The sequence below is a fragment of the Panulirus ornatus genome, chromosome 58 (assembly GCF_036320965.1).
Source record: "Panulirus ornatus isolate Po-2019 chromosome 58, ASM3632096v1, whole genome shotgun sequence".
In the NCBI taxonomy this organism is placed as follows: domain Eukaryota; kingdom Metazoa; phylum Arthropoda; class Malacostraca; order Decapoda; family Palinuridae; genus Panulirus; species Panulirus ornatus.
This window is the reverse complement of record NC_092281.1, coordinates 7,297,511-7,324,391: the sequence shown is the minus strand read 5'-3', so window position 1 is coordinate 7,324,391 and position 26,881 is coordinate 7,297,511. Positions and strand designations below refer to the sequence as shown.

The 26,881-nt window shown below is 42.6% G+C and overlaps 1 protein-coding gene across 1 annotated transcript in view; it reads left to right on the top strand.

The window, feature by feature from the left end:
- The window catches only part of LOC139766916 (uncharacterized), a 30,702-nt gene extending 18,778 nt beyond the window's left edge, over nt 1–11,924 (top strand). The window contains exons 2-3 of the mRNA XM_071695951.1: nt 461–669; nt 10,012–11,924. Of these exons, the coding sequence (XP_071552052.1) occupies nt 461–669; nt 10,012–10,691 (889 nt within the window). The 3' untranslated portion in view covers nt 10,692–11,924. The remainder of the gene's footprint in view (nt 1–460; nt 670–10,011) is intronic.
- Nucleotides 11,925–26,881: the final 14,957 nt, after the last annotated feature.

Below are 26,881 nucleotides of genomic sequence, written 5' to 3'. Positions count from 1 at the left end.
GGAGGTGGAAAGATGGAGTGAAAAAGATTTTGTGTGATCGGGGCCTGAACATGCAGGAGGGTGTAAGGAGGGCAAGGAATAGAGTGAATTGGAGCGATGTGGTATACAGGGGTTGACGTGCTGTCAGTGGAGTGAATCAAGGCATGTGAAGCGTCTGGGGTAAACCATGGAAAGCTGTGTAGGTATGTATATTTGCGTGTGTGGACGTGTGTATGTACATGTGTATGGGGGGAGGGGTTGGGCCATTTCTTTCGTCTGTTTCCTTGCGCTACCTCGCAAACGCGGGAGACAGCGACAAAGTATAAAAAAAAAAAAAAAAAAAAAAAAAAAAATATATATATATATATATATATATATATATATATATGTATTGCTTTTATAGAGGTATTATTGACCCATTTCCACCTTCACTCTACGTCCTTAAGTATATAATGACTTGCTTACCTTCCTCACCCGGCAGACTGGGCCTGATGACGCATATGTCAGCGCTCGCCGCCCGGCACCCGCTCCTGTCTCTGTACCCTGACCTCGGCGGCGTGACCCCGACCTCACCCATGACCCCGCTGGGCGGCATGGGTGTTCCCCTCGCCGCCGCCAAGAACCCCTGGTATCCGCCTTGGGCACTGCCTCCCCTCGCCGCCCTAGCCTCAGTCAGGGAGAAAGAAACAGGTGAGTTGTTCAGTAGGAGTACACGGGGGTAAACAGATGAGTAAGGGAGTGGTAGTCCATGTCTGTGGTATTGGAAGGTCTTTGTAGCTGCTGCTTCAAATGTCAGTGAATGAGGTCAGAAGTGTACAGTACGAAGATGGTACGGGGTGTACTGTTGTGTGGAGGGGATGGATAGTGCAATGGTGATATAAATTTGGTAGCGGCGGTATATAGTTGTGGGTGGAAAGTGTGGAGCAGTTGTGATGCACAGCTCGTGTGGGATGGGATGTGTGATAGTGAGTGTGGGTGGAGTTGGTATGTGGCACGGCGTGAAGTGGGTCACGGTGATGTGGTGTGGGTGGTCGGGAGTGCAGGATATATGGGGCTGACGTAGGATGCGTAGCAAAAGAGGTGTGTAAGTGAGAATGAGAGATGTGTGGTATCACAGCTGTGTTCTGTGGCCTAGAGAGGGTGTGGTAGCCGATGGGTGGGAGCAGCGTGATCCATATTGGCGCTAAATGGTAGCAATAGTTGCTAAAATAATAATTAATGACTGCTGTTAACGTCTGTTGGCAGAGGTGTGTACATCAAATGTTTGTTGTCGGAATGGACGGCTAGCGTACTGTAACCTGTCATTAAATCAGACAACGCAATATTCCGAGTCAAAAGTTATAGTATGACTCACATCATTAGGTCGGCTGGCTGGTTGTTTGGAAGCTTTCGGTCTACTTACTGCCAGGGTCAAATAAGGCCGTCAGTGCCAGGTGTCAAAGGCAGGTGTCAAAGGCAATCCCGTCAGCATATATATATATATATATATATATATATATATATATATATATATATATATATATATATATATATATATATATATATATAATATATATATATATATATATATATATATATATATATATATATATATATATATATATATATATATACTTAGATTTCCTCAAAGTTCAACGTATTAAAAGTTTATGGACTGCGGACCACGAGAATTCCCCTCTACAAGGAACTGTAAAGGTTAGTTGCTGGTGCGTGGTATTCTCCCCCCAAACGCTCGCTCTTCTGGGAACTCCTCAGTGGAGTGAGTGCTTGGGACACGCCCCGTACCACGCCCTCCGAACACGGGAGAAGCAAGTGGAAGAAAAATGAAGAAAAAAAAATTACAAAACGACGAAAACCTAAACTCAGACTTTACGAAGAAAAAATGACTACTGGCCAGACGTAATCTGGAAAAGGAACAACACAAGCTTATGTTATGTGTTGTTATGACTCGTCTCTTTTATTTATTACTACGTGTGTCCACGACATTGCTGTTGTAAGTAAGTTACATTCCCACACTCCTATTTCAAGTGTCAGCATACAGTTCATAGAAAATGGCAAATACTCACTTCATAGATGGGGTAAATTAATCTATTTTATACTGAATAGGAGAGCACGACGATGCTGGGCCAAGTCAAACGACGCTTATTATTTCAAAAGACAATAAAGTTGGTAAACCTGGAGAAGAATTATCCCTGAACATTTCAGTCGACAGTTTACTACTGAAAACCCTAAGTAACTTTTATTTTCAAGTTTAATCACGAAACAGTCCATGATAAACATATTCTTGTTTACAGAGGAATACCCCAGACCTTCGCTTGGCTATTCTGTGAAAACAGTGGTCAGTTACTATACCTTTCCGTGCGCGTGATCTGGTATTTCCTGAAACCACGAAAAAAATTAAACACGATAAATTCCCAAGTGCACTTTCGTGTAATGATCACATCGTCAGGGGAATATCGCCCGTCCATGTGAGAAATACTTTGTTTTTCCTTGGCGAAAGTGCTCACGTTTGGTCGTGTGATACGTGGCAATCCGTGAATCATATCTAAAAGGCTATCATGAACCAAAAAGCTAAGGTCCTATAATCGGTGTCACCACTTCTATGTAATCATTTCCAAAGTTATCACTGAGGTATCTAAATTCATATACTGATGTGAGTAGTTTCACACTGTTGTCATACAGTAACTCGATATGTATTTCGCCTATGACCGAGAACATATTTCATGAATATATATATATATATATATATATATATATATATATATATGATTGTCGAATCTTGATAATGGAGTACATTTCTCTTTCCTGTTAAAACACCAACTCACTTAGATAGGATTCACCAACTAGCCACGTGTGTATTCAGTAGAATTAGTTAAGTCTCCCAATATAATTGTATATACTGCTGCTGTAATGTTGTGTGAAACTAATGTTTGTCACAATTTTCATGACGTAAATATTTTGATTCATGAAAACGTAACACGTTTACCTCGGTCGCATTCATAACCTGTGGTAAGACATATTTTACTAAGCATTGCTATATAATAACACATGTAGTGTTTAGACGTTTATACCTATAAATGTAATGTACAACCGATTCTTTTCCAGACAACTCAAAACTCACTTTTGATAAACACAGTCTTCGTTACGAGGACTGCCCTCGATGAAAATGTTCTACTCATTAACATCACCAACCATACTATATATATATATATATAATGTGAGAGTGTCTGTGATACTAGAATTATCCTTAGACATCTGAGCGCTTGAACACCTAAATAAAGTGTCAAGCGTTTTCTCGATTTGGTGATTATAATTCAATGTTGATTGCCTTGAATGATTCTGGCAGTCGATGAGCCAAAAGCTCAAATAACTAACCTATATATATATATATATATATATATATATATATAATCTTCGTATTTACATTAAACTGTTCACGGAATTTAGGCAAATTGGTGTGGCAGGATCATCTGTCTGATGCCTAATGCCCCAAGCTGTCGCGCGCTCTCTCTCTACACCTCAGCATTTCGTACACTGAACACACACCGTATTATCCACAAACTCTACACTAATGGTCATCTGGACGCTTAACTGTTCGCTATATGTATACCAAAGTACGCAGACACTGTACGCCAGACATTGCGGAGATTATGCAATTACAGAACTGCGCACTAGATATACACAGGAGAAATATATTCAAAGTGTACAATAGTCGCATTGATGTTAAAGATCATAGTCTTTATCTGTCATACAATTCATCCAAATTAGCCACTGCGCCGGGATCGTAATAAACATTTAAAGATTATAGATTGTATTAAGTGTTTAGTATAACGCAGCAACACCCCCTTGATCGCAAAGATACGACTCTGGAGCGCAACGGTACGACGGTGTTACCTTAGTGCACGACTCCATGACCCTAAGGTAGTACGGTACGATCCTTAGGCAGGATGGTGCGATCCTTGAGCACGACAGTACGCCTCTTCAAGACGTCTCGCACTGGCCTCAAACGTATTCTGTCTTATCCCAAACTGAGCTCAGAAAAACAATTCTTTCTTCTCCAATTACGATTAACTTAATCCTGTGCTATCTGGCTTCTTGATTAATCCTGGGCTCAGTGGCGTGCTTTGTCCCCAACTGAGCGCAGACCGTTCCTTCGAATCTAATCCTTGTCTCAAAAGTGGCCTCACCCACTTCCCTTGGGTATGGTTCTTGTCTCAAACTGGGCTCACCTTCTTCCCTTAGATATAGCGCTTGATTCATACCGAACTCAACTAAGCAATTTGCGTGTCTCAAAATTAGGCTCAACTTCTTCCTTTGACGAATACTTCTCGTCTCTCCACTTGGGTCACACATCTGACAAGTGGCTCGTCTCAAATTGGACAGAGGAATCCCTTGAATAAATTTCGTATTCATTAAAGCTAACCCTGCCGTGTCAAGCGAAATCCTTACTAGGTCAAGACTGAGGCCACCCCAACCCCTGTTTTCTATTTCCGCACGAAACTGTCGGGGGAGACTTCGATTATTCGCGGTTCCTGAAGTTCGCGTGACAATGGCGTCAGCCGTTGCTGACTGTGCCACGCCCATTTGCATGTTATACATACCCAGTCCAGTTAAAAGTTTCCCAACTGTTGTCGTTTTATGTGCACCAGCGCTGCTAGACACAGTGTACCCCTCTCTCATCATACATACGCAAACTGATTGTTTGGTGACTCATATAACGAGGTCATCCAATACCATACAGTCAACTCTCTTGAACATGGCTGTTGTGGATGCAGATAATCCATTTTCTTATAGATCTAGTAATGTTATCTTTATATATGAGACGGTGGAACACCATAAGAATTAAATCTGAAGTTCTTGCTTACTCTCCTGGTCAACACACAGTAGTCTGCACCAAGGGTATTGTCAGTTTCACGTCTTGTCTCGGTTACGTCTAGTTAACGTGTTATCAACTGAACATTCGCTCTAACTTTTCATTTCTAGGTTAGATTAGATTTAGCAAGGTTTGCACTTCAGGTGGTCCGTTCACAATTTCTATCCCCTCTCATCTCCGTTCATTGTATCCTTCCTACTTCCTCTCGTTCCTATTTCATGTCCGACCCCAAGCAATCATCCCCTGCCGTTCCTGACTTGAGCAGTTCCTCCCCTGGTTTCCTTGAGCAGAGCCTTGCCTTCCTCTCCTTCCTGTTCTTGCTTTAGAGAGCTGTACCTACTAATATTCTCCCCTTTGTCGTTCCCGTATTTCTAACTCGGGAGGCTTTCATCCAACCCCCCCCCCCTCCCTCCTTTCTCATTTTTTGAGGCTCTCCTCCCTCCCTGCAGTCTGTAACTAGGCTCGAGCGTGTCCAGCCTCACGCCGCTCTGATCTGGAAGCATCCTTTAATCACCAGGAGCACGACGGTACGACCCTTCAAGTACGAGGGTTCGACCCTTGAGCAAGACGGTACGACCCGTGAGTACGATGGTTTGACCCCCTGGGCACGATGGTATGATCCTTGAGCACGATGGCACGACCCTCAATTTTACAACCCATGAACACGAGGGTACGAATCCTTGATATAGTCTGGCCTCTAACTTGACCCTTAAGGAAGTTAACACAAGTCTCATCCATGCTGGTGGGTGTTTCCTCCCCGCCACCTTTGTCCGTCACACCCAAGAAGACGTTCCACTCCTTCCCCCTGCCACGTCTCAACCAACCTTCCCCTGCCAGGCGTAGTGTGTCTCTCTCCTCTCCCCCTCCCTTACTAGCCATTGCCTCCCAGTTCCCCACCTTCCCTAACTAAGGCACCCCTGTCGCTTCCCTGCCTGCTTGCCCCTGGTACACGCAGCAGCCTCACCAGCAGTAGGAGCGGGCCCGCCGCCCCTGTTTGACTTCAATCAAGGTAAACGCGGCCTCCCAGGCTACACAAACGCCCGCTCAAACATCAAGAAATCAGTTTTGTCTGATTTTAATGCACCTTCAAACGGGGGGGCCTGAGTCGTTTCATTGAGATTGGATAGGCGAAAATAAAAGTCGACGACGCTCGCTATTTTCCTTCCCCCCTCCGACACTTTTCAATCCGGCGAGCGGCCAACTTTTGATGTGTCAATTTAGAAATGATTCCGCGAGGCGCAGCACAGCCAGCAATTTCCGCAAGATTGTTGCCAATTTATTTTCCCCTGAAGCCGGCAGGACTCCCGAGTGAAAAATGTAAGGAAGAGGGGAAAACATTAATGACAGAGACGGCGAATGCGAGACGAGGATGGAAAGAAATGTGTATTCCTATAAAAAGCTTCGGCGCGGTTAACACGGGTCCATGCAAATGGCTAACCTACAAGGGAGGAAAAAATATGGTACTGCATCCCCTGTGTCAACGCGTTTATAAGTTCCCTCTAAAACCCTCCAGCTGTAAGAACTTCACATTTCTACGTAAACTTGAACGTCAACAAAATCCCTCCGTCCTCCTCTCATTATCATCTTGGTCGTTATCTCCCGGTTATGTCGTTGGAAACACTAGAGCGGTCCTCTTGCTTCCTGATAGCGAACAACTCTTTGCCAGAAAAGAAAAAAAAAAATGCATCCTCTTAGAACCCCAACACCTTACTTAAAAGCTTCAAGAGTCTGTTTAACCGTATCCTGCTGTACCATATGTACCAAATGTACTCTACTCCCTTGGGTGAAGCGGTGAGGCGGCCGTTGTAAGCGGGTTGCAGTGTGGCGCCTATTACAGATGGCAGATAAGCGGCGACGAGATAGCTGTGTGTGTGTGTGTGTGTGTGTGTGTGTGGCATCTTGTGAAACGGTCTCTCTGATGCCTGATTTACGAGGTTCTCATTATCTTGCCTCCATTCACTGCCCAGTTAAAACATTATAGCCTCGCGTAAAGAGGAAAAATTAACACGAGGATGTTCATTAAAGATTACTATTCAGGAAATAAAGTCCGAACTGTAATCTGAATTCCCTAAATGCCACTCTCACTTCAAAGCGATAGTATTGTGGAGGACGCGATCAAAAGACAGTTTCCTCTTTTTGAATTTTGGCGCCTTTTCCTTTGCCTCGCCTCCCACAGCGTGTGATTGGCGAACAATGGGCACTTACGCGGATTAATCCTAGTAATGGCAGCCCCCCTCTGCGTTCGTTTACCCTACCCGCCGACTTCGCCAGCGGTTTTTTCAATATTCCGTCCATTTGGGGGAGATCATATCGCTCTTTGCCGTAGGATGATACGTTTCTTGATGAAGAGAAGCAAATTGGATTATTAGCTAGTGCACAGGAGGCTATAAAGGACAATGCAAGGCCGGCCAGCAACAAAGGAAGCCCGCGCCAGAACGGGACGGTGTCAAGGATTGTGTTACATTGGAGAGATTTGACGAGCGCTGTTTAAACTACTACCCCTGTCTCGCATTGAGGGCTGTTCCCGTCCACTCTCTTATGGCTTCAGTGCACGTATTTACCTCACAAAATTCCCCGGCGGTTTAAATCACGATCGTTCATCAGTGGGCAATATTCTGTGGACCTCACCTCACGCGAAACCGAAACCGGAGCGGTATCCGTGAACCCACCAAGCAATTGTAAATGGTTGATAAAGACGTGGAAGTCGCGGCCGCGCTGGGATGAACGGACACAGGTTTTAGGTAGTAAGGTGTATTACAAGGGTGATGGAACATTGGTGCTGCCTGCCTGCGTTTCCATTCCCCCTCCCCGAACCCCCGACCACCACCACTACCAGTACCTCCCTCCCTCCCAAGCCTCTTCCATCCCTACTCCCCACAGTCCTCCTCCCTCTTACCCATACATGAATACTACGGTTAATCCTGCTACCGCTCATACTACTGCTACTCTCCTGTCATTTCTACCAAGCTACTAATATTACTATGAAAACTACTATAACTATTGATTTAATAATACAACCGTAACTGTTACTACGACTACGACAACTACTGCTACCTCCACCCACAACAACTACTGCTATCATTACAGCTGCCACTGTTACTGCTACTGTTTTTATGACTATCATTACTGCTACTAAAAGTACTACCATAACTTCTTCCACTAACACCACCACTACTTGAATTACTACTACCACTGCTACTGAATTTCCTCACTACACTACCAGGACAATGGTTTTCCTGACCATCTTGCAACAGCTCAAGTGCATCAGCTAGTAGCGTTCACATATAATCCCTTGATCACTACGGCACGACCCTTGATCACGACGGTACGACCCTTGATCACGACGGTACGACCCTTGAGCACGATGGTATGACCTGAGCACGACGGTACGACCCTTGAGCACGACGGTATGACCCTTGAGCACGACAGTATGACCCTTGATCACGACGGTACAACCCTTGAGGACGACGTTATGACCCCTGAGGACGACGGTACGACCCTTGAGCACGACGGTATGATCATTGAGCACGACGGTATGATCATTGAGCATGACGGTATGATCATTGAGCACGACGGTATGACCCTTGAGCACGACGGTGCGACCCTTGAGCACGACGGTACGACCTTTGAGCTCGACAGTATGACCCCTGAGCACGACGGTACGACCCTCGGGTATGATGTCCCAGCTTTTGCCTTATTCTTTAAAAAAAAAAAAGTCAGGCTCGCGTAGCCAGGAGCCGTAAAACTGAGCTGAGGTATGTAACCCTCATGCTCTAAGGATTGATTGGAAATCCAAAGTTTTTTCTTTTTCATGGCGTCCCCTCGGCACTCCAGAAGTTCTATTAAGAATCCCTCCGAGTCAATTGGTGCTTTGAAAATCTTTCCTAAGTCACAGGCGTCCAAAGAGTGCTCCTTAAGTCTCAGTAACGTCCACTTGTGTTTCTTAAGCCCCGCGGATTCTCTGTGATTAAGCGAGGTGCTCCTCAAGTCTCTCCAACGTTGCTCTTATAAGCGCTACACGTAACGCAGGTGCTCTCAGGACCTGGCAGTGCTCCTCCGCTCAGTGACGCCGAAGGAAAAGTAACGTTCCACAACGCTGCGCGGACGGGAAGAGAGCAAGTGTGTGTGTGTGTGTGTGTGTGTGTGTGTGTGTGTGTGTGTGTGTGTGTGTGGGGGGGGGGGGGGGGGGGGCTGCTCCTATGTTGGTAGATAATGGTGACCACAGCTATTGTCCGCACCGCTACACTTCACTACAAAAAGGTTGGGTGGGCAATGAAGAGAAGGGGGAGGAAGGGGTAATAAATGGACAGACAGGGTATACGAGAAAAGGGAAAGGCGGATGAGAATGTGAAATGGGGAAAGGAATCATGAGGCACAGAGTATTTTTCTCATCGCATTTTCTATTAACCATATTACGTTTTCCTTTTCATTCTTACTTTCTTTAGAGCTCAGGATCATGGAGGGGAAGAACGATGGTAAATGGGGATGTAGGGAATGAGAGTGAAGAGATGGGGAAGATGGGAGAAGGGTGGGAGGGGGGTGCAAATCCAAAGGAATTAAGAGATGGTTTGGTCAATTCCATTTTCTGTGCACCTATTACATTTTCTATTCAGCACTAACTTCATCTTTCAATGGCAGCATTTTTTATGCTAGTGATTCTTGCGCTATCACCATACCTTCCTTATTGTCTCAGAAGTATCTTTATCCTGTTGAAGAACTGAACAGCAGTGAGGAATATTTCCTGGTATACCCGCAGTAAGCGCGTGTGTAATCACCCTTTTCTGATGACCTATAATTAATGAATGGGTAGGTAGTTCTACACGGAGTGCATGTGTGTGATTACCTATTTGCGCATTAAATGTAAAGTTTACACTCGTAGGGCCTAGTCTCTTTGATAATAATAATAATGATGATAATAATAATAATAATAATAATAATAATAATAATAATAATGATAATAATAATAATGATAATCTATAGTATTATCTTATCACCATTATCATTATTATTATTATTAATTATTAATTATCATTATTATGAACACTTCAACAGCTGTAGCCAGACTGAGAACGTGTGTGTGTGACACTCCCATTTCTATCCGCAGAATATGATATTCGTATGATAAATGGTGATAATCTTATTGTCTGTGTATGTTGCAGGGTCGCCAAGCCAAGGTGGTCCGGGGAGTCCCCTGAGCGAGGCGCCCGTCGAGGTGGTCCGTTCCCGCTCACCCTCGCCCTTACCTCGATCCCCCTCGCCACCGCCTACGCCGCCCTCGCCCTCCAAGGACGACCAGCGGATGACGGACGCTGAGGCTGCGGCCATGGTGGGCGGCAGCGGCGGGTCGTCGTCCGCCGCGGGCGGTGGGGCGGGCGACGAGGCGGACGAGGACCGCAAGCGGCGTAAGAAAAAGACTCGAACGGTGTTCTCGCGGTCGCAGGTGTTTCAGCTGGAGAGCACGTTCGACATGAAGCGGTACCTGTCGTCGTCGGAACGGGCGGGGCTGGCCGCTTCCCTTCACCTGACGGAGACGCAGGTCAAGATCTGGTTCCAGAACCGACGCAACAAGTGGAAGCGGCAGCTGGCCGCTGAGCTGGAGGCCGCCAATATGGCGCACGCTGCCCAGCGCCTCGTCCGAGTCCCCATCCTGTACCACGACGGCTCCTCCTCGGCTGAGGCCGCCCACACCCCACCCGCGCCGCCCCCGCCGCCCACATCCCTCCCACCACAGTCCGCCCTGCCTCCCTACTCCCTATACTACCCACCCGTCACCTCCACCTACTCCACCACCGTACAGGCGCCCACGCCCGTCAGACCCACCCTCTCTTCCCTCGTGTAGAGGTTACCCCACACCTCCCCAAACTCCCCCCGCCCCGCAACTGCAACCTCCAGTACGCTGCACCTCCCAGACTTAAGGTAATCCCTTGTGCCTCTAGCTCATGGTGATGTCTGGCTAGCCAGAATGAGGCATATCTCTTCCCTACCTCTTGCCCGTCTCCCCTCGCCCCAGCCCGACGTCACCCCTCACCTCTTCCCTTCTCTCATCTCAGATCCTCCTCATACCAGATCCATACCTCATCTACCTTCATCCCAACCTTCGCTAACCCATAACTCTTTTAACTCTTGCTTCCACTCACCCCAGCCTCCCCTCAGCCAACACCACTGTAGCTGGTGTTCGAACAGCGCAAAGCGTGAATGTGTTTAATATATATATCTAATCCCCTCGTTTCCCATGAACCCCTCCCCCACTACCATCAACCCTCGTTCTTTCCCTCCCCATACCACCCACGTCTCTCTCCTTCCCAAACTATGCGAGGAACCACCAGGCGAAGACGTGTCAACCACGCATCTCAAACTACTCCCGACCTTGACAAGAGAACCATTCGGGTTGAAAGCGACCTGATCGCCAAGTCACGGCACGTGCACCGGAGACAATTGCCGACCAATCGGAACGCTGAATGCACAGCGCCAGGCCAATGAGAACGGACCAGTGGGGCCCTAAGGCGCGCGTTTTCAGTGTTTCAGAACTCGCCGAATGGATGTGTGTGTGTGTGTGTGTGTGCGTGTGTGTGTGTGTGTGTAATCTTCGTCTTGGGAGTTACCAAAAAAAAAGTGATTCGGTGTTATTAGCTATTTATGTTGCCATTAGTGTTCTTCACCTCCCTAGTGATGATGATGACGACGCTGTACAAATTATGGGTGTAAAGTGTAAATACTTGATATATCTATTTATTGCTTCCTAGTGATTTTTTTTTTCCTCCTCAAAGTTATATATATTGATTTCCGACGGAATGGACACTGACTTCCTCCGCTTCGTTTTGATCAAGGATCCTACAAGCATTCTGACAGAAACTAGCGCCAATGACATAAAAAAAAAAAGCATATCTGTTTTCGAGTGACCCATCTGATATCCGTAATTCGTGAAACAGTAATCAATAACTTTAACACTGAATTATTTCCAGTCTGATTTTGGATAGTGCCAATAGAATCTATAATTTACCAAGATCAATGTACATATCATTAGCCTAAATGTCAAATTATCTGAAAACTGATTATTAAATGTTTTAAATTATGCTGTCTTTAAATAACCCTCTTATCCTTTGCTACACTCCATTGGTAGACTAGATTGGAAGATAAGTCACCTTAAAATATCGAAAAAAAGTAAAAGATGATGCTTTGAAATACATAATTCATGATTATGTTCAAGCCATTTATTCTTAAAAAAGACTCATCATCTAAATGAAATGCCTAGACATTTGATTTCTTATTAACGCTGCAATGCATTCTGATATATATATATATATATATATATATATATATATATATATATATATATATATATATATATCTTTCTTTCATACTATTCGCCATTTCCCGCCTCAGCGAGGTAGCGTTAAGAACAGAGGACTAGGCCTTTGAGGGAATATCCTCACCTGGCCCCCCTCTCTGCTCCTTCCTTTGGAAAAAAAAAAAAAAAAGAGGGGAGGATTTCCAGCCACCCGCTCCCTTCCCTTTTAGTCGCCTTCTACGACACGCAGGGAATACGTGGGAAGTATTCTTTCTCCCCTATCCCCAGGGATAATATATATATATATATATATATATATATATATATATATATATATATATATATATATATATATATATAGGATGGCTACTGCTTTTCTTTCAAGCCAAGCTTATTTCTGGACACAAACTGACAGACTATACTTCCTAAACCTAAAATTCTTTCAAACTATCTACAGAAACTACCAACAACTTTCAAAGTGAACATTAAGTATACTTTGTACAGGTTCTAAACAAGTCTGTTCACTTCAGAAAATGAAAAAAGAAAAGAATACTGGACATATTACTTCTTACTATGTAATATCACATGAGCCCTTGCATACTAAATGAAATATATCGCTAGACACCATCGTAATGAAAATGAATTGTACTCTGAATTATACTGCAAGTTATACAGACAATGAAAAAAGTATAAAGCTACTGCGGTTTGTATTTGGTTTCCCCTTTAAAAAGAAAATGTGTTGATCACTTGTGAATTAGCATGTGGAAATGCGGAACTCTGGTGTTGGCAAACACAAGCAATTCATTTTGATAACAAATGCTTCTACACAAACATCAGCTGGGGCGTCCAAATGCCAACAAACATAGCATTATCAAATGTTTTTCATTTTTGATATACAAGCACAGTGGTACACGCATGAATCACACACACACACACACACACACACACACACACACACACACACTCATGAACATACACAACAACAAACAAGCACATAAATACATACCTTAAAGTTTAAAAAGTTGCCAAATATCAGAGAACTTTTAGGATATGGGGCGTTCCCAGTACGGCACAAGTAATCATATTCACGAAATTATATAACACTACACAAACTTTCATTTCTATCATCCTTTTCATTGTAAAGGACTATCCCTAAATGATACTCGAATATTCTTTTAATGGTATACTTCAAGCAACGTGCCCAATCATAAATCAGTACTGTAAGTGTTATATTTTCATGACTTTTCTTAACATTCCATCTCAAATTCTGTCCGCATTTTCATCAAACGATATCAGTTTCACTACGAAAACTCGTGACATTTCTTTATGGAATATCGATCAAAGATACAAAGCTGATATCGTACACCCATCAGTAAACAAGCGAGTTTGCCAATATTATCAAAATCAGTTTATCAAATGAAATAAGAATGTATATGAAGGAGAATTTTCAAATGCTACGCTTGGGTACACATCAAAAAGAAAAACCTGTTAGCGTATTTGGCATGAAAACTCTGCTCAGGAATGCGGAGATCTAACATGTCAATATTGATGAAAATCAAACCAGTTGATTTGTTATTTAACATGCCTTCACCTGCAGTGAGCTCCTCAGAGAATGAATGGTTAGGTTAGGTTTCAAGAAAGCTGGCACTTTGTAAAACCATAATCATACCTTAAGCTAACCTTTCTTACAGTTAATGCTATAGATGATGAGGATTTAAAAAATTAAACAAACTCCTGTCTTTCTTCGATAATCGAGATCCGTTGTCAGAATTTCGTTCAAACATTTCTCCCTTCCAATTATTCCCAATATGTATATCGAATAGATATATAAAGATTACATTGTTACTTAGCCTATAACCTATACGTCATAACACTGTATACCTGGGTAGTTGACCAGGGAGGATATTGTCCTAATACGATTACAATCAGTACGTCCCCAACGTAAATAATTACCTTTTCATCTGGCACTATGACTTCAAACTTGCTGTTAGTATATTTCATTACTCTATAAAGACTATCTTGCGAACTTTGATACACACGTACTCACATGAAACTGATCCTGTAACAATCAGCAGCTCATACCAGCCCACGTCTTATGGTGTTTGTTGTTGGCGACTCGACGAAGTTGGTGTTGCCCTCTGCTGCCTCAAACTGAAATCCACACCAATAATTTACTTTGATTTTTATCCTGTGTCCATACATACGAGTACAAAATTCATAAGTAGTTTTATTTTCTGAATACTTTTCACATAACTTTACGAAGTTTTGTTTCTTTTCAATTCTGTGATTGTGATAGCGACTATGAAAACTGACGCTACTTCGGGTTAAATCGCCTGATCCGTTTCCCACCAAACAAAAAACTTAGGTTTGTGGATTAGAAACATAAAGTCTAATCATACAGTTCAGATCTCTTTGTAATTCAAGCAACAGGTACGATGGTATCTTGAGGACTTTTATTAATCATCATGAAGAATTACGAAAATACGATGGAAATGACCAATTATCAAAACCAAGATATTTGATTATGAAGTCTGAAATTAGTTCTCGTTTGATTACGGAAAGAGATACTTTCCAATGACGAGTCATTGATGTTAGAACATAATCTCAACTTCCGGTATTATTAACGCAAGACCCGGATAATTAAACCTCAACCTTCAAAATATAACATCCTGGAGTCATAACCACATACTACTCAATTATCGGATCCTAATCCTAAGAAACCGATCGAAGAACCCGTCAGATAAAGACAGACCCATTGCTTCTATTATAACAGAACCACAAGGCCATGACTGACGGTGTTTTCAAAGAGAGAACTCAGCACCATAACTTTTCATCGGCAGCCAGAAATACATCCCATTTTATCTTAAATACTGTCGTTTGTTTTAGCTTTTTGATAACAGGATGACAATTAGGAGCGTCTTTTGCACCAAGATCGACACTGCATCAGAGGATGTTGAACTCATTGAACGAACAATAAAAAAAATCAGCTGCAACAAATAAAATCTTGCCAAAGTGTATCATATATGTAACATGAAAGCAAGGCAAACCTACATGTCACAACTACATGCCGAAAGCTTACAGCATTTGCACCATGGCAATCGAGGTTAGTCAGGCTATATATTACGGCTCAGCAATATGCAGTTTAGCCTGTCAATAGTCATGGCAATGGATTTCAGTCAACTTCCGTTAGAGCGTAAGTATTTGTAGGGTAGCCGGAACAGACCAGTAACCCAGCTGACCGGTGGGGCAACAGACCATTAAATCCAATAACATACATATATCGGTGTATATTGGAAGTGTAGCCTATCTCTGACATAGCAATGTTTAGGATTGTTTGCTGAGAGCACGGAACTTTCCTGTTCCATCAGTGTCACATGTAGGACTGGAAATCGTTTCTGTAGCCTATCTAAGATACCATGGCAGTACTTGGTTATGGATTGTACCTATCAGGAAATGCATCCTACCTCTAACGCAAGAAAACAGCATAATAAATCAAGATCGTAACTTGAGTTTTTGCCTGTCAGTATTCTGTCTTACGATTGCAGGATTGCAATATGTATAACTTGCTGAATGCAAACAGCCTAGCTTATAATCCGTATTAGTCTATCTAACCCTGGCAGAACTGCAGTATGTATGCCCTTGATAAGATACTGTAACCCTACTGTATCCATGTAAGACATTCGTAACTTTTACTTCGCAATAAATCCATGAATTTCTCTACCTGCAGCAAAGCAATCTTCGACCATCTGTTCCATGGCAATGTACTTTGACTTAACCAACATCCTACGCAGAGCTTGAACAAATAGCCACATCTAAGACACCAGTGAATATTCTTTTGAAAAACTATTCTTTTTTGCTAGAACACTAAACTTTCCCTCGAAATAACCTTATCAATTAAGTATTTAGATTATCTTTTTGGCTGTCAAACGAGATGATGATACATAAGATCTCTAAAATTTCTTCTGAATTTCCCCAAAATTGAGGAGATGCAGAGCAAGTGGGTGGCTCTTACTCTGCAAGAAAGGTTTTCACACCTTCAAACGAAGCTGTGTTTTGTTCTAAACATTTGTAGAAAGGAGGATTTCGACCGGATCTTCGCTTTCATGCGTCCGCCTTAGGGGAGGGGCCAGCACCAAATATTTCTGGTGCTTTCCCTTTTATGTCAATGGTCAAAACCTAGAAAGCAACCGAAGGAACACTTACTGAATGAGAGTCTGCCTTCCTGAGACTAACCAACATCGGTGAAAATTAAGGAGGCAGACGACAACAAATCAATAACTGTTTTTATAGGATTTGAAAAACATTGCCAAAATCAGATAATGGCACCTGTTTGGCAAAATTCAGAAATATTTATAAAAAAAATCCTCAAAATTAAACATTAGAAATTCCTTCCGCAAATTGAATACTAGACGAACAGAAACTTAGATATTGATTTGACTTATTTATGCTAAGATGATATCGAGAGGACTAATTATATATATATTTTACGGGCACTTATGACCTGGTATTTCATTCAAATACTTCCTATCAGGTGTCAGTGAAGACAAAGATGACGTCGTGAGGCTTGGATTCTACTTCGAAGCACTTGCCGAAGGTTTCACTGGTTCGGAGATGAAGGAAAATTGTCTCGAAGTGGCAACTGTGTCAGCCATGTGAGTTTTGTTTACGATTAGTGTACTCGACGTTTTCCCGAGAAAAACTTATTAGAAAGTATTGTTAACAAACACTGAATTAAGGAATGTAGTGGTAAAATTACTTATGAATATGAGAGGCCTTAAAGTGATGACAAAAAAGAATACTGTGTGCTGTGATAAGATTAATTAACAATGTTTTTACGATGTAGTGATGCACTAGCTATAGACGAGTCTGAAAGTAAGATGTCAAGTCCATTACTCGAGACTTGGTTTCTCACACGGATTGGAATTTGTAGAAGAATTTAGTTACTCACTTAACTCCAAGATGGACCATTTCGACAAAAAAACAGTAAGTATTGAGGCACGTGTCGTGTAGCCTTCGGTTTGTTTGATTACGTATTTGCACACATGGGCATGGCGTGAGGGTTAATTTGGTTTGAGATATCATTTTCATCTGTGATTTTACGTAAGACAACCTACACCAGCCCAAGAAACTTTACCTAACATTCTTGTAAGTGATCGCTGCGGGGGAAATAGGGATCTGCTACATGTAACGAATCCATGCCCCTCAAATGATGATAAGTACTATGTTTTTTGTCATCATCTTTATTATCATAGGTTATGAAACCATCTTCCTTGGTTATCATATCAGGATAACCTAACGGTAAAGTGAATTAGGACCGTTCTTATCGTAAAGCTAATTATTAGATAGACAAAGACGGTAGGATAAAACGTTTATGCAATGCGTAGATTTTGTAAGCTTGTTTAGGTTTATCATATGTACTCTAGAGTGTGATTTCATAGGCTTTCATACATTATTCAGATCGTGGTAAGTTAGGCTTTGAGTTATGCAAAGTCTAGCCAATGAAAGTCTTGGTTAGTGAGCTTTACTTAGTAACAGACTGGTTAGTTTATCACTACGAAACCTGGTACTGGAACCGAAAGTTCAACTTGAAATAAGTTTCAGGTTAGGTCGCAGTTGGTGTGCTGATGATATTGGTAAGACTCCTGTGTACACACCTTAGATTCTCCTAATATATTTTTCGAAAAAGATTCTGTGAATTATGAAATAGTCTTCTTAAGTCAATGATGACAGATTTGCAATACGCATGTATTTCATATATAGCCAGATGGATAATAATAAAAATGATAATGATGATAAACTATGATTATTAACATATAATTGTAAGATTAATGATACTGGGTCATGAACTGCTGTCTCATAATATCCCTGAAGTTATATTTTTACCACCCCTCTCAACTTGCGTCCTATTAACATAAACCCGCTCCCCAGTCTACATACTCACTTTGGTCCAATCATTTCATTCTCGGTGTTTTGTCACCAAGAGCTGTGTATTCAGAAGCAGTTTGCACTGTCTGGGCTGTAAGCATTAGCTAACTTCTGATATATATTCATTAGAATTTTTGCCTCGTTAAACCACTAGAATTTTCCATTTTGTTCTATATTTTGTATTATGTGATTTGAATATATTTGTACATGTATCAGACATATATGTCACTCGATCAATGATGATATGTTCAACATGAGAGCTACGTAAGCGATGAATTTGTGCATACATTTCCATATATAATCAGAGAGCTTGACGGATGTACCTTTTCTAATCTTCAACATTTATTTTTGTTTCGCTTTCACTGGTTCGGTGTAGTAAGGACGGCAGAGAGTACATGATAGGCTTTGGATTCGTTTATTATCGAATAGAGGTATATAGCGTTTGCTTCGAGCACCTCCCGTGACCAGGGTATTAGCTTACTGGGTATTCCGAATCTTCGTGGCCATTCATTTTTCTTTGCCTCGTAATCGATCTTCTGCTTGCTTTTCTGGAGAACTTGCTTCCTGGGAAGTATCTTTTTTTTTGTTTTTTTAATATTTCATGCCACCACACGATTTTTTTTTTTCCTTTACGATGGTGCGAAAGCGATACGCATTCAGTAGAAACTGTACTTCGAATTTTGATCTTTCCCCGGGCTAGCGATATGCGGTACGATGCTCTCTGGTGATGCTGTTTTGTGTTTTTGCATCCCATCATGTTTACAAAACGTCCGTCCGTGTTCCCTGCCTCTGGTGAGATGAAATTGAAGATAATTGCCCGTCATGAAGTTATACCCGAGGCACCAAGAAAGTTCATAGCAAAGAAGGGTGGAGGCGTTTGTTGTTACCAGACGTCAGTTACGGGAGATTCACAAGAACTGACTGGCAGATACAGGGATGTTCTTGCTTTTTATCGAGAAATGTATAATGAAAAGAATAAATAATGTGTTCAGTTAACGCTTGAGATCTTCCTGAAGAAATCTCAACCATCAATAAATGTTGATGCCCCAGCTATTCCCTAGCCTCATTAGATGAGAAAGTGATGACCTTGTCGATGTAGCATCCTCATCATCTTGCAATTAATCGTAATCTTATGTGCTTCAAACATTCTTCATGCCCAGTGTGCTTTCAGCTGTGTATGTTAATGGTGAGTACCCATACAACCATTTTTTCAATACTTTATTATATAACAGGCTTTGTGTTAGATGATTTTGTTCAACTATATGATAATGTAAGTGCTCTGAGAACGTTTGAGGTAGGATAGGCTAAGCAATGATGTTCGGTAGGTTTCATGTACAGCATTAAATGTGTTTTCGACTTGCGACATTTTCAGTTTACTCTGGGTTTATCGGAACGTAACCCCATCGTAAGTAGAGGAGCATTTGTATATATATGTAAGTCATAAAGAAAGGGGCGAGTATGCAGAATGAAGGAGGTAAGGGGTGCCTGAGAAGTGTGTGTGTGTGTGTGTGTGTGTGTGTGTGTGAGAGAGAGAGAGAGAGAGAGAGAGAGAGAGAGAGAGAGAGAGAGAGAGAGAGAGAGAGAGAGAGAGAGAGATTACCTATTTGGACTATACGAGGAGGGAGTTCAACACTCGTGGGGCCCCGTCTCTTGAACATTCTCTGCTGTGATATACTTTTTCAACTTACTGTTTGTTGTCTGCATTTACCATGTGTTGATTCATGTTTTGTAATTATTGTTGTGTGTTCCTGTGAGAGTTTGATGTGTGTGTGTGTGTGTGTGTGTGTGTTAGTTCAGACATATTTCCCCCGTCTTTATGTATAGTTCACCAGAAGACTGTTGAACTGCAACAGTCTCTCGCATCGTTGCAAAACACATACCCGAAAGAGCTGTTCCTCTGAACTTGGGTCTTGTGGTAAGACTGAGATTGTCCGCTCATGTCCGCAGAGGTTTCGCTAAGCGCCTTGCGTCTTTCACTTTAATAGTGGGTTCCCTCCGGCCCAGCGTAAAACAGTCTTACTTACGTGGGACGCGCGGACGTCCGGGATCTTCTTGGGTTATGCCGTGCGCACCTGCAGGACGTTTTCATAAGCCGAGGGCGCCGGCCGGCCGGCAGGACGGTCCCCTGTCTTTTTCTGGAAGCCGCCTTACCAACGCGTCCTGAAAGTTTATTATTATTATCATTATCATTATTATTATCATTATTATTATTATCATTATTATTATTATTATTATCATTATTGTTATTATTATTATTATTATTATTATTATTATTATTATTATTATTATTATTATCATTATTATTCCCTAAAGATAGGGAAGAAAGAATACTGGCGTTTAAAAGCGGGGTTAGCGAAGCCTGGTTATCCTCCCCACCTTTAATATATCGTTCTGGAAGTGGAAGAGGAAGCGAAGCCAGGATTTTTTTTTTTTTATTTTTCTTTCCATCTTCAAATCCTCGCATCCTGACGCTACCTGGCTAAGGTGGGGAAAGGCGAGCCCATGGAAAGAAAGAAGTAGTATTGACATTATTGTTGGGGATGTAGAACATCATAATGACGAGATGAACATTGAGTCTCATGTCGTCCTCAGCTGAAGACCACCACAGTATCGCTGTATAGTTTTCATACGACATTCACTGCGGTGGATTTCAGTAGTTTTAGTGAGCAGAATGGAGAGAAAACGTGCACGGGTGCTTTGAGTTGCTTGCCTGAGCATCCCAGCTGTAATGAGACTCCATCTGTGAGGCATCCACTTCTCCTGTGACCACTAGTATGATTTCACAGGAAATGACAACAGCCATGATTTTCGTTCAACATTTTCCTGAAAAGATTGGAGAAGGAAACTTGTGTAGTTCGCTTGTCCAATCCTAATTTGACCACAACAAAAAATGATTAGATATCTGTACAAACGTATGAGAGTGCAGGTAAATAGATACATAGGTAACGATAGATAGATACTGGTTAGTGAACAGATTATTATGATTCAATATGATACCGCCTCCATTAGTGTATCTGTTAGCGTTCCTGACCGTGACGCATTCATGGGCCGCCAAGGATCGAGCGCACAGGTTGCAATGCTGGTTTTGACAGTCGGCCCACAGTGAACCTAGCTGTTCATCCACCCCTCGGAGTTGCATTACTTTTTCATTGATAGTGTCATTTGTTGACCCATATGTACAGTAAAGAGAGGGGATGTTTTCGTACTTTTCGACTGCTTGTCATTTTCTTTTGTTTTTTGAAGTTAACAGTTTTCTGTTAATGTTTTTGTTTCATTTAGGCTGAAAAGGACATTTTCTTTTTCGTAGATTTATTGCAGGAAATTGTAATGAAACTGTGTTTTCGATGACTATAGATACAGTCTTCTTAATGGATGGACTGTTTATTACGTCTTGAGCACGAGGGTACGACCCTTGAGCTTGGTGGTACGACCCCTCAGGATGATGATGCGACCCTTCACTATGACGGTACGACCCTTCAGTATGACGGCACGACCATTGAGTATGACAGAATGACCCTTGAATATGACTGTACGACTCTTGGGTATGATGGTACGACCTTTGAGTATGACGGAACGACACCTTCAGTATGATGATGACACCCTTAAGTATGACGGTGCGACCCTTTAGTGTGATGGTACGACCCTTGGGTATAACGGTAGGGCCCTTTTGGTACGATGGTCTCGTCTTTGACCTGACTCTTACTGGTCAGGTCAAACGCCGGATCTTTATTCCGAAGTAGCGTACCGTCATCGTTTCCCCTAGGTCGTCGTGTCGTACTCAAGGGTCGTACCGTCGTGCTCAAGGATCGTACCGTCGTGCTTCAGGGTCGTACCGTCGTGCTCAAGTCGTTCAAGTGCATGTCCTCTTATGATGGCATTGAAGTCCACAGCGGCATATGGTTAAGGGACATAGTGGCTCCATTTAGTGGTTTCCACAATCCACTACCTAATATTATTACAAATACAGTGGTTCCGGTTTGTTCGGGCCCAAAGCGCAACACGGTATTTAGTTATTTGATATGTGTTCAAAGCATTGTACAGCAATAGTCTAAGTTAAGGTGATGTATGCCGACATTATTCGTATTCGTAAGATAGACTTATTCGAAGTCCTTATTTCCGAATCTCGAAGCATGTGTCATCTGTCGTTCAGCACTGACGAGGAAACAGGCAGTCATGGCAATACTCAACAACATTAACAGTGTTTAACGACAGAATCACACCGGACAGCCAATGATAAATAGTTCTTATCAAGACACGTTATAATACACACAGGTAAAAGGTTTTACCCCGATCATAAAACCACACAAATCACGTAAAGTAACGAAGAGGGGAAAAAAAATAAATGAATGATGTTTCGTGGCGACGTGGGCGTCCAAACCGCATCAATAAATAAGTGAATTTCGTGGAGTCCATCAAGGGTGTTAAGTGAGATCCGCAAAAGCACTCAGTATTGTACGCAAGAGCGGGGAGTGCATGGAGCCCGCCTCGCCGACCAGCCCTGGTGGTGGTGATCGTCGTGGTGCTGATGCAAGTGATGTGTTAATTAACGTTTTGAGCACGGCGGCGGAATAAGACCCACCCCCACCCATCGAGGACCACGGTCACGGTCCTTGGCCATGATGGTCAGTGCAAATCTGATCTAGATTTACGCAGACCAAACCACACTTATCGCAGGGTCGTCAGCGTCGTGCAGAAGGAACCAACAACCGTGACAGTGATTTGGGAGATATTCAGAACTCTTTACCATGATGTTCACGACGAGAGAGAGAGAGAGAGAGAGAGAGAGAGAGAGAGAGAGAGAGAGAGAGAGAGAGATCGCTACATAGTTCTCTGTTACGTCCAGACCGCCATATTACCGACATGATCTTACGAGAAAGATTATAAGTATCTTTGATTCCGATAACAGTAGCAGCGATTATGAAAGACAATACGATTACTTTATGGATTATTAAAGATGATTATTTCGTGATTATCTTATTCACATTGTATTTGGGGTCGGCGTCTTTTGAGTGTGTGCGTGTGTTTATGCGCCCTCTGGCTCTTGACCGAAGCATTATGCAATTTCTTTCTTGATGTTCTTAACTTACTTAGTTACTTAGGTTGTTGCTGTGTGTGTGTGTGTGTGTGTGTGTGTGTGTGTGTGTGTACTGGTAACCACAACACAATTACAGTATTCACGCACTCCAAACAAGCGAACTTCTTGTCCCACATGCATTTTCCCGACATCCATAAATAATCATTTCGGTTGCACAAGCGAGTTCCTCCGATCTGCTTAGAGGCTACCGGAGTCCATTTTGATTGATGGCTCTGATACGAACCAAATCCACTACAATCCTCCTGACATTGCGATTGGACGTAGGATTTGACGATTCCGATCCCTTTTGTTTCGACTGACCACACGAAATGTCCACCGTCATCGGATTGGATCCCTTTTGTCTCTGCTCAGCCGCATTAAGTGAGTCCCCCTTGGGATCCGATACCTTATAATCACCAGCACGGGATTCACGCATCTCTGACGCTCGAGCGGAAGGCTGGTTTTTAACCTGAATTGTCCGTCGGCGGTTTCGGGGCAGTAAGGTACCTATGCCTCATTGTATTTAAGGTCGTATTTAGCTAGTCGATGGAGACAGGGAGCTTAAATTGAGGCAAAATCGCCCGTTCGTCTTCCTGGAAGAGAGAGGTATGAGCTTTTTCTTTCGTCTGGCACCGGCCATTAATATTTGATGCTGGCCAGTTGTAGAAATGGACCCGCGCGGGTCAGAGCGGATACGGAGAGGCTTTGCCGGGGCGACCAGCTCGGCCGGGATGGGGATAGTCAGGCAGGAACACGGATAGAGCGTTGGTTTGATTCCACCCATCTGTCTAACTGTCTATCATTCTGTTTATGTAAATCTATCTGTCTATATTTATGTATCTGTCTGTCAGTCCGTCTGTCTAACTTATATTTCTATGGCTGTCTCTCATATTATCTCTCTGTTCATCTGTTTATCTGTGTTTACTAATCTCTCTTTTTAGCTGTATTTGTTTGTTTAACCGTATGTATTTGTCTGTCATTGTGTATACGTAAATTTCTGTCTGTCAGGCTTCCTGTTTGGTATCTATTCATCTGTCTTCTGTCTGTCTATCTATCCACACCACTAGCTCAGTTCCCACGTATACACGTAGCATGGGTCAAATGTATATAAACATGTGCACCCTTTACTGGGAGTTCATTTGAGATAACCCCCTTAGGTTCCCGGCTCTGATTCCTCCGGCTGGTAATAAGACAAGGATGACCAAGTCCTTGGTGCGGATTTTGCTATCTTGAAATTGGTGTTGGCATTGGCTTAATTCATACTATGACTCCAGATGCATTCCTTTAATGAAAGCATTTTCTCGTTTCAGCTCACAGTGGTTGAATGAAGGATGGGTTAAATGATAAGAAAAACAATGGAAAAAAAAAAGAAGGGAGAGAATGAGGTAAATAGTTCGTATCGAACTTCGTAATCACAAATCCAGTTTCAGGCAAACAAAAAAAAGATGGTATTCAATGGAATGAATACTAAGATACCAGAGTAAAGGAGAGATAATGAGATTAATGACAAAGGCCTTTCAAGAGGGAGGGAGAGTAGGCAGACGGGGTTACCTTTCGAGGCGCGTGCGTGGGTGAGGTTGGTCTGGGGGTAGCTACTGCATAAGTATGGGGGTTTGGGCGGAGCTCAAGATGCCCGCGGAGGATGACATGGGGGCCCGAATTCCGATATTCGCAGGGGATGATAGTGACTGTATTCCTACTGAGGATGATAGCACGGTTTATAACGAGGGTGGTTCGTACACAGTGGCCGGGTTTAACGATCTGATTCGTTGATTGTTGTTTACGACAGAAGAGGGAGACATAGGCGCTGGATTGAGTGAACATACATGTGTGTGTGTGTGTGTGTGTGTGTGTGTGTGTGTGTGTGGTTGAGATTACTCTTTCTGTATGGAGTATTATGCAGGGCTTACGCCCCTAGGCTGCCTGGATCGTTAAGGCCGACAGCATCATTTTTCAACCACCAAACATTAAAATGTTTATTGAGTAAACGAAAACAATAAATGGTAAATGAATTAGGCAAAAATTGGTTTTTATTTCTAATAGTCAACTGTGCCAGCTGTCATTGTTTCGTTCCATTCCAAGAATTTTTCGCGATTAAATTGTTTCTCTTTGATACATGAGGTTGGCTGTGTCATTTGAGAGGCTAAGGGAAGTGAAGAGGTATGCCTTACAATTTTCATCACGTCTGTGTTAAGACTGAAACTTAAATTTAAGAACACATATATTACAAGCTTAGAGCCGGACTAGGCGAGAATTTAGCTAAGAAGTGGCGTGAGGCGAGGTGTCATTACTTGGTTGTGACTTCGTGTTTTGGGAGGCTAGAGGAAGGGGATCCTCTTGATGCTTATTCAGTAAACGAAGAAAAAATATACATCAGAAAGAATGAATCAGTTGGGAAAATGTTTTTTTCTTTCAGGAATAGAAAAATCCATGTTCATTAGTTATGAAACAATAGATGAGGCAACTAAAAGACGACAGAATCAAATCACTGGTCAAGGAAGGTGTCATTAAATGGAAGAGAAAGTTTGGGAACTAAGAGATATAACCGGAAAGTGTGAGAGCAATATCGAAGTGAGTGAAGGAACTTGGCCGAAGGAAAGGTGATGCATCTAGTACTATGAAAAGGTCACACAGAGAGAAAAGGTCTTCTCTAGGTGTCCCTGAGAGAGACCAACAACAGATGATGCCCATAACACAGAGACCCTCGCCTGCTGCAAGTAGGGGACAGGAAACAGGAGCATATTCTGGGGATGAACGACTGGGAAGAAAAAAAAAAAACACTAGGTTACTAATTGATGATGAACAGATCTCTGGGGTTATTGGAGCAGAGCGACATGGTAAATCATTAAGTGAAGCCATAGAGAGGGGTAATATATACACTGTTAAAGACAGAACAATTAGGGAAGGGTATGGTTTGTTCGATGGAAGGTTTAAAAGAAAAAAGTTTGATGTATTCAGGCTCGGTGTATGTTGGCGTAAAAGATGAGGCTTTGGACAAAAGAAAACTGAAACGGAGGCAGATGAAGCATGACCACAGGTCTTAGCTGGGAGGGTGGTAACACCGAAACGAATAGGTAAATAAACATGAGCCGTTGATGATTCTTGGGCTGAAGATCATATTCCTGTCAAAGAGGAGAGGATAGGGAAGCTGCCACACAGGCAAGCCCGATGCAGTGTATGAGATAAAGAGAATTGACAGACACAGTGAAGACAGAAGGGCGCGGCCAATAAGGATTACCTTCAGTATGGTTCTGTGGTCTGGAGGTGCGACTTGAGCTGGCTGAGGAACCTGCAGACAAAGAGGAATTCAACGGGAGATGGACCGTTCGAGGAACGAGAGGGAAGTCAAAAGGCATTAAGATAGTAAACATCGAAAGAGGCTATTGAACAGAGCAGCCCCATAATTACTTCAGAGAAGCGATGCGACTGTTGGATTGATAATAATGTCTGCGAATGCACCGTGAATTAGGAACTGGAGGTCCGTAATTGTATATACAGATCACCGTTATGGAACGTTCGTGAAGGTGTAGGAAGAAGTTGAAAAGCAAAAGAACTTTGGGATCTCCTCTTGAGAAATTATAGGTACAACTACGGCCAGCCAGTGGTCGGAAGGTGTAAGAACAAGCGAAGAGTAAAGCAAGGCAAAGAAGCAGAAAAACTTTTAAAAGGACATTGTGGAAAACGCTAGAGATAATCCAAAAATTTTCCACAAATTCAGGAGTTGATTGTCGGCTAAAGAAGA